Raw genomic sequence first — 9,421 nt, forward strand, 5'->3', positions numbered from 1 at the left:
AAAGTTTTTAAAAATTTGTTTTTATTTATAATTTATTAAATATATAATTTAATTTAAAAATTAATATTATTTAATATATTTTATATTTAAATAACTATTAAAATATAATTTATATTATTATTATAATATTATTAAAAAAATTAAAATTAAAGTAATAGTAATTAAGAAATCTAAAAATTTCGAAATCTTATTTCATTAATTTAATATTTTAATATAATTTAATATATTTATATATATTAAATCAGATTTTATATTATTATTTTTATTATTATTACTTTTATTTTAATTATTTTAATTTTAACTTTTTTAATATAACTATTATAATAATACGAATTATATTTTAATAATTATTAAAATATGAAAATATATTAAATAATATTAGATTTTTAAATGAAATTACATATTTATTAAATTATAAATAAAAAACAAAGTTTTAATTTTTTTTTTAAAAGAATGTAGAGTTAAAGGGGTGCAGAGGATTAGTTTAACAAGAAAGAGAAAAAGTTAAAAAAATATTTACTAAGGTTAAAGAAAGATTTTTAAAAAAAAATTGGAGGTACAAAGTGAAGTGTTGGAGGTGCAGGTGAAACACCCATGGTTTGATTATGAAAATTTCTTCACTGGGCTTTGTGTATTATCTTCAACCTTTCCATATAGAAGCCCTAACTTGGGACAGCGTGTTGCATATTTGCTTTACATTGTATAACCACAATCTAATCCATGAATAAAATAATCTGTTCTTCCAAAATACAATAAACTTTAAAAGGAAAGCTGGGAATGACTTTTTTATTTTATTTTATTAGGAGAGTATATATCTATTGTTTACGTGTTCCAGCTGAATGGAGTACACTTTATATAGACAAAGAAAACGAGTCAAGAAAATAAAAACAAAACATACCCAACAAATACATATTTTAATAATTGAACGTGGAAACTAATGTGTAACAAGAAAAAGAAATAGAAAGGGTTTATACTTAACTTTTGAAAGAATAAAACCCTTAAAAAATAACTATCATATATGTATATATATATTAGGAAAGAGAATTACTTATTTAGAACTTCAAACTTCAGAAGTATGCAGTTGTACTTCATTTTATATTTTTGTAAACTTATTTATTGTCTATTATTATACTATGTTGAATGTTCTGTTACAACTTTAATAGTATGAGTTATTGAGTCCCTCGCATATATAATTAAGATATTTTATTATGTTATCTTTTTAATGTCCAATGATTTTAATGAATGACATTTTTAATGATTTAGTGTATATACAAAAATTTATAAATTAAAATTTGATCCAACTTATTGTAAATTGAGTTTGTAATAGTTTTTTTTGTTGGAAGTCGAGGTTAACGGTTGAACGTTAAGTAAGTCATTTAGGGTTTGAAAGTTGTCCTGAAATATAAATTATCTCGTAACAACTCGTCTAAACCATTCGGTGTAGAAGACATTCAGATATCAAAGTGAGTTCAATATTGACAGTTTAAATATTAATGGTATAATCAATTTAAATTACTTACCTTTTTACCTCAAGCCTATATTTATAGATTTTGGAATAGACTTCTAATCAACATCGATCTAATTACAACTCAATTGTAAGTAATCATACTAATATTAGATTAATTCTCTTTTCAGTTCATTTTTTCGATTATCTAATCCTGATAGTGGTTCGCTCATAAATCCAAATGAAGGTTGATCAAATGATCATATAGTACATTTGTCTTCAAGACAAAATTACAACAAAACTTAATCAATTGGACTTAACTAAAAATTAAAGATGCATTTTCAATTTTACTTCTTTAACATTAGTTGCGCTTTTCACTCAACTCAACATGTCTCATACTTTTTTCTATAAAAAAAGGTTTTTAAATTCTTATGTTTTAAGTAAATTTGATTTATTTATAAATTTGATCCTTAGATTTTAAAGAATAAATCCCTCATAATTTTTAAAAACATAATGAATTTTTAAAACAATGGCACGAAAGTACAAATACTTTGAGCAAGTTTAACTGAAAATTCAAAAGCTAAAAATATTAATTTTCTTTTATAAAATTCATTTATATCCATTACAAGTTGTAGTTACTAAATTTTTTTTACAGCAGTTACTAAGAAGAAGAAAAAATATTCTTCTCATTTCTTTCCTAAAACAGTTTATTACATTAGTTGCATATAATTCTGGCACATGATTTTTGTTTCAAATAAGCATAACGATTCCGGATAATAAAATATGGACATAAAGTGACTATTTTTTTTCTTTGACATATGTAGTTACCATCCCTTTTGTTCCTGAACACTCGAACGAACTACTGGCTGGACCATGTTACAACTCATTGTATCTCCAGTTACCCAAAAACAGATACCACAGATCCTAAAAAGAAACTTGACTCTGATTCACCGATGGACTAGTGAGACACATCTACATTCATATTCATGTGATATAGCAGAACGCCTAGTATCCATGGTTTATGGCTAGACCACTGAAGTATCTAATCTCGTTCGCTTCCCTACCTTTCATTTTTAGTGTCAGTGTCAGTCCAGTAGAATGTGCTTTTGTCGTTGGTGTTCTTTCTAATCTCTATGTATTTCACTGCTCTATCAAAAATTTCCTCTATTCTTATCGGACTCCAGCTTGATAGTTTTACTTGAGTCCTGAAATTTGACGACAAACTTAAAAAGCCACCTACAAATATTCCGGATTCTAGATACATTATAAAAGTAAAATAATCATAAAAAAAATATAATTTTATACTTAAAAAAAACTATAAAATAAATATTAAAAATTTATATAAGTTAAGTATCTTGTTCTAATGATATGCACATCGAGGTGCATTAAATGTTGTGCATGTGTGAGTGGCTCTCTTTAACTTTGTGACTCACTGTTTCTATAGATAGGTGACAACTTATCAGGTCTTTATAGTTACACATTTCATGTTGCGACACTTTTTCTATAACTAGTGTTTGTGCTAAAGAAGATGTGTCAAAGTCTGAGTGCTGTTTTGTTTGTATATGTAAACAGGTTGAAGATGATGATGCACTGGGATTTGGTGGCTTGAAGGGGTGCCAGCCTTGTGTGGTCTCAAATTTCGACAGTGTAACTTTCAAATGATTTATGATAATAACTTCACATCTTACAAACCTCTTGTAGTGGTCCATGGTCAACTGAGGTGTCATTTCTCCAATAATCCAATTCTGGTTTGATTATGCCCCCAATGGGTGATGTAAAGCCCTTCTGTTGTCTTTATAACTGGATGTTACGTTATTATTTCAGAGCTTTTTGGTGATTGTGCTCAAACGACAGAGATCTTGGAATCATTAGACAGAGATGTTACTTCTTTAAACAAAATGAATGAATGAATGAACCCCACCATGGAACAGTAGAATAGCATACAACATTAGCATTGGATTGTGCTTCTCCACGCTACTACTTCCTGAAGTTGACCATGTTGCGAGCCACCCTCTTCTTTTTCTTTGGATGTGCGATCGGAAATCGATTCTGCTCACAGATTCTTATTTTTGCTTTTTCTACACCCATTTTAAAAGCCTCTTTTCCCAAGTAAACTCTTTTGCCAAGTCCGATCTCTTTTTCACGTTGTAATGATGGCTTTTTGACCACAAATAATATAACATGAATCTTATCGATTTCACGACACTGCTATCACCAAAATTGTTACCCCAAAATTTAGTCCACACACAAAGAGGACGTAAACACCACTCACATGTTTTCCTCTTCATGCCATGCTTTTGGACTAGTCTTTCTACCGGACTTAATGTGAATTTTTTTTATTAAGATCCGATTAGACGTTATTGATAAGAAATTACTGTTTCTGCTTTCCACTGACTTTTCCGGCCGAATACTTATTTAAAAAATAATACTTTCAAATGAATACAAAAATGTGTCATTTTATCGTTATTTTTATTATTTTACTGAAAAGAGTTATTAAAATTGATTTACGAGTGATTTCTGTGCAATTTGTAGATGCTTCTATAAATTTGAAGACAAGTATTATTATACTAGTAATAGAGTGATATGAATCATACAATCCAATTGTCGTATATAACCCATATGAAGTAATACAAGACTCAAACTAGTCACAATTTATTGAAGCAAACTTGTGACAATGATGATATACATTTGCACAAATATAGTAAAATTCACTAGTACAATTGACTTAGGAAACACACTTTGGTTACATATCTCATATCTGTCGTATATGGAACAGGAAAAGGACTTTACAAGTTACAACCATGACAAGAAAAATTAAAGAACAGACTAGAATGGAAAAAGCAGCAAGAAATAAGCCTCCTAAATAGTCCTTCTAGGGGATACGGCTGAAATCTTCTATGATTAATGTTTAGTTGTGGTCCTGCTGTTTTGAATCCTGATTAAGAGGACTTCTTCCCAGATTTGATAGTCTCACTTCTCCAGCCTTTGGACTGAGGGAACCTCTTGCACCAGATCGAGGACTTTGCTCAGTTTTCAGCTCACCCACGCGTGAACTAAACGAGAGACGTGGGCTTAGATGGCTTCTAGGATCAGTTTTTGGTGTTGGGGTGGAGCTTGTGATCTTTGGACTGCTGGTGTGCCTAAACTCGCCACGGCTTCTTGTGATAACTTCATCTAGGATCTCACCTTCTCCAACATGAGAAGCACCACCTCCAAACTCTGATTGCTGTTAGGACAGTTGAATGGAATATAAGTAAATGTATCCACAAAAAACATATATAACAGTCATTCAAATATGGATTATCATAAGACAAAACTTATATGTAATTCGTTGATGTTTTAATCTTAGTAATCTGTGTTAACCTTTATTATGTTGATAATCGAAGTGAATCTTCAGTTTATGGTTTAAAAACACTACTTAAAACACTTAGAAAGGTGTGTATAAAAGTTGTCTTATCATAAATTTAAGCTAAGCTTGTTGTATACGATACGAAATCGTACCGTTGCAAGGTTGAATGGCAAAGCTGTTTGCTCTTCATACGCTGCTGCATCCAAGTCTTGAAGGTGTGCCCCCTTGAAAAATTTGGGGAGAAAGTACTGTCTTACAGGAACTAAGAGCATGATCATCATGGGGAACATGACCCCGGCAATAGGAACCCATGTTAGTCCAAAACATACAAGAAGGTAAATGGTTTGGAAAATGGTGAATGTTGCTATTGTCTTGAAAGGAACTGTTTCTACAAAAGTAGCATGGTAATCCTCAAGAACCCTGCACTCAAAGAAGAAATTTGTTGATGATAAGAGTCATGGAAGAGAGGATTGAACAGCAGAAAGATAAAAGAAATAGAAGTTTTTTTTTACTTGTATCTTCTGCTTGGTGCAGTGAAGAGCAATAAGATCCTTTCCCAGAATTGGTTTCCTGGCAAACTTTCAATGGCCATGAAGGCAAAATAGCCCCAAAGGACTGAGGTTGGTATTTTCTTGAGGACAGGCATGGCTGCAACGCATCCTCCCACCATTATTGCTTGAAGCAAGTTACTCAGACGCTGTTCCTTAACCTCCACAGGCAGCAAATCATCTATTTCTTTCTCAACGTCAAATATAGTTTCATCAACTGGGGCATCCATGTTTCCCATACTGGTAGCTGCTTGAATAGTTGATTCTTTAAGTTCTTTTAGTCCTTGTGCCTGATAATAACATGTGTCATAAATAACAATATGTGATGTGCTAATACTTGAGGTACAAATAATAAGGTTCACTTTGACCAAAATATGTTTTCCTGTGCTATCATCTTTCAATATTACTGCCAAGCGGTGATTAGGCAACGGAATTTTATTGACAAATGAAGCACACACAGTCTCTTGTATTAAATTAAACGCTTGAAACTCAAATAAGGTAAATTCAAGGATAAGAAAAAAGTTAGCATTCTTACTCGAGCAGAGGGATCCTGGTAAATAAGAGGCGTCTGCATTTGATGGTATACTTCTACCATGTTGCCATATAACTGTCCTAAACTAGCATTCTTTCCCATACTTTTTCGTGCGGTTACCACCAGTTTGTTCCGAAGCAACTGTACCATCATTGCTCCTTTTAGTGAGACTTGTTGATATAGCGCTAAAAACTATAAATTAATTAGAGAGAAATTGACAAAACACTGATTTGATTACCTGATGTTTAAGAGTTGCCAGACTCTTTGTGTGCATTGGAGACTGTGGTATAACTCCATTTGCTGGAGGAATTCCAATAAGGCCACACATTAAGGTCTTCCCTCCAGAAAAAAAAAAATTGCCTTTAGAAGAATAATTATTCAATTAAATCTAAGAATGTACTACATATCAATAGAAAGATTTTATATCGCCAACCAATTAGAAGTAATTTTTATGTCTTTTAAAGTAGTGATTGCATGGGAGTTTATCCATTAAGTATTAATATACGACAAATTAAAGTTAAGCAAGGAAGGAACACAAAGAAGTGGCTCACCAAAAATCCCAAAAGGAGCAAGTCGTAATGGTAAGAAGATGGCTTTCTCAAATTGAACTCCTTCTGCTGGGAAAGCTGGGATGCTACACTGTGGTCAAAGTAATAAAGCACAGCAATCATAGTGGCTGGGATAAATGCTCCAATTATGTAGACAACAGGAACATGAACCATATCCTGTTATATTCATAACAACAAGTACAGTATATATACTTTTATCAGAATTTCACTTGAGTAAAAAATGGAGAATTAAAGAGCTATAGCAATTGATTTACATGCCTTAACAACAGTCCAATTCTCATATGCACCCGGTGACCATGGATTCGGGCTGAACAGGCGCCTTGGAATACCATGTGGAACACTTCCAGAAGGCAGGTAGGATACACCTGTCCAAACTAGGACCATAAGTGGCACACCATAGTCTGCTATTAGGCTGCGAAGCCAACCTGTAACAGATTAAGTGTTTCAGATGTCATAAAATCATTCACATGTCTTTACCGAACAATTTAAGGTTTTGGAATTGTAATTTATCTATGAAATGGTGACAAACACTTACCAGAACCATAGCGCCATGACCTGGCCTTTCTGCTTCTTAATGCAGTGAGGAGAAGGCCAAATGAAAGGACTAAAGCAAACATCCCGTTAGCAAACCTCCATGAAGGTATGAACTGAACTGATTTTGGATTTTCTCGTTGTGGTATGCGAAACTCATCCACGAGTCCCTGAGCAATTATGCAAGCAGGGTGTTAAATTAATTTGTCCAAAGTGCATTGCTAATTCAGGTACTAATATACGATTTGAACTCTTAGAATCAAGCTACGTCAGATGAATGACAAGGTAACTTTGATAACTGATCTTACTTTGATAGCTTGCTGCATGAAGAGCATTGCAATAAGCATGCCAAATAACTCTCCTGCAATACGGGTAAACCTGTTGATTATAGAGCAAGCTCCCAAGATGGCCAGCAGGAATAGCAACACTGCAGTCCAGACACATACCCTACAAAATCAGGTTAAAGGAAAAAAGAAGGGACAATGTTAAACCAGGTTTTGATGAGTGGTACTAGAAAACAATAGCGTCGAAAAACATGGAGAAAATAAATACATAAATGAACAAAAACTCATTCACCATCCAGTCCATGCCAGAAACAAATCCCGGCCCAACTCTGGTCTCTCTTTTGCAAAATTGAACATGAATGTGTACATGATCACGGTAGGTTCTGCCACTCCTAAAATCAGCAGAGGTTGACCTCCAAGGATTGAGTGTATGATGCCACATATCGAAGTGGATGCCAATGTTTGAACAGCAGTTAGAACACCGTCTGCAAGTGCAAAACAGCAGACCCGCTTTATGTTTTATAGTTTTTCTTTCTGATGAGAAAGAAGAGTACATTAAAGCTAGAATATTCTGTACCAGTATCTCGCTCTAGTTGTTCCCCGAATGAAATGACCGGTATTGCCGAAGCAAAGAATATGTATGTGGTGGGCGCCCAAATCCTGTAAAGGGATGCAAAAATTGAGAAACATTAAAATCTTTGAATACATGTCCCCACTGGTAGCTAAACAAGTTCAGCATATATACATACCTTAAACCTGCTTTGAGTCCACCCGTCCAATCTTGCTTGTAGCACATCAACCTTCCTCTCAGATCATTCTTGATTCCTTCAAAGGGTACAAATGTTTCTTCCATATCTTCTTCCAGACCGAAAAGGGTCAAAGGGAATCAATATAGACTTCCAAAGGCTGCCACTGGGGCTAAGAGTAACACTGCCAATCAGAGACCAACAATGTATAGTTTACATGATTTTTGTTGTTTTCAATTTGTTTTGGCTAGATTTCTTGACAAGGCTGAATCAGAGGGAACCCGAGGGAAGAAAATGGAAGAATGTGGGGACAAAGTAAACAAGAATTTAGCATGAATAGTGCAGTTTGGCCTGTGGAGACATATGGGAGAGTGAGAGATTGAATGGTGTGAATATGCCAAGAATCCAGCTGTACCAAAAGCAGGGTTTGGAACTCGGGATAGATGCTCTTATTGGTTAGCACCACCAAAAGAGCAAGTTGTATTGTATTGTATTCTTCTGGAGTGCTTCCTAATAACAACAATGTGTGCGAGGGTAGAGTATTTATAAGCTTTAAAAAAGCAAAGCATTGAAGAAAGAAATGGAGGTAGATTTGGTGTGGAAAGCAGTGTGCGTGCCACTGACTTGGCTTGTAAAATGTAAAATACAGATAAGTCCAATCTTTCCAGCTTCATCATCATCAATGCTCCTTCTATGCTTTTATGCCAAAAGTCAGTATCAAAAAATAATCTGGTCCCACTCGGTACTGTGAGATCGCTCAACAAAATGCACAGTTTATAAAAAGAAGTACAAATTGAATCCTTTACAGAAAGTAGTAACTTACGCCATGCCCTCCTTAAGATAATGTTTAAAAAAGTTGTGGTAATTAAAAGTAGTCAACAACAACAGCTTAATGGTTTTAAAACACATCAAAACTTTCAAGTAGTAAAATAAAAATGAAATGAAAGGTATCTCTATATTAGTGGGAAAGATGCGAATCATCATCCTGCATGCTCCGTTGAGTATATAACAACCCATTTAGTTGACCATACCATTTTTTATAGTCTAGTTTTCGATCTATTTGGGTGAGTACATGATTGTTTGCGTTGTGTTGAAGAAGGCATTAAACTAGGCACCTTAACATGGACAAAAGCAAATTCGATGCCAGAAAAAAATTCTAAAGGATTGTTGATTATGCTAAGGTTGTCGATTATGAGTTTAATTTGGTTGGAGCTACTTTACACTCAACAGTTAAACAATTTAGGATGATTGGTTGTTGGTAATCGCCATCATTTTGATTATTAAATTGAACAAAGCAACATTAAAGTTCTCCGTATACAAACTTGTCTTGAAATTGCTCTCGACACAATATTGGAAATTTGAATAATATGTTATTAATAATATAGTATATATTTTGTTTGGCCATGTGCCTTTGGAAA

At 33.4% G+C, this 9,421-nt stretch overlaps 1 protein-coding gene across 1 annotated transcript; it reads right to left on the reverse strand.

Annotated features, from left to right (window-relative positions):
* Window positions 1-4,069: 4,069 nt before the first annotated feature.
* On the reverse strand, window positions 4,070-8,529 carry LOC108329712 (boron transporter 1). The gene is made up of 12 exons (XM_017564055.2): window positions 8,007-8,529; window positions 7,835-7,917; window positions 7,550-7,742; window positions 7,282-7,420; window positions 6,978-7,143; window positions 6,701-6,867; window positions 6,425-6,598; window positions 6,112-6,207; window positions 5,877-6,014; window positions 5,306-5,631; window positions 4,946-5,213; window positions 4,070-4,670 (listed from the first exon to the last, which is right to left on the reverse strand). Exons 1-12 carry the CDS (start codon window positions 8,108-8,110, stop codon window positions 4,353-4,355), a joined length of 2,172 nt encoding a protein of 723 aa, XP_017419544.1. The 5' UTR covers window positions 8,111-8,529; the 3' UTR covers window positions 4,070-4,352.
* Window positions 8,530-9,421: the final 892 nt, after the last annotated feature.

Source organism: Vigna angularis, chromosome 2 (assembly GCF_016808095.1).
Source record: "Vigna angularis cultivar LongXiaoDou No.4 chromosome 2, ASM1680809v1, whole genome shotgun sequence".
NCBI lineage: Eukaryota > Viridiplantae > Streptophyta > Magnoliopsida > Fabales > Fabaceae > Vigna > Vigna angularis.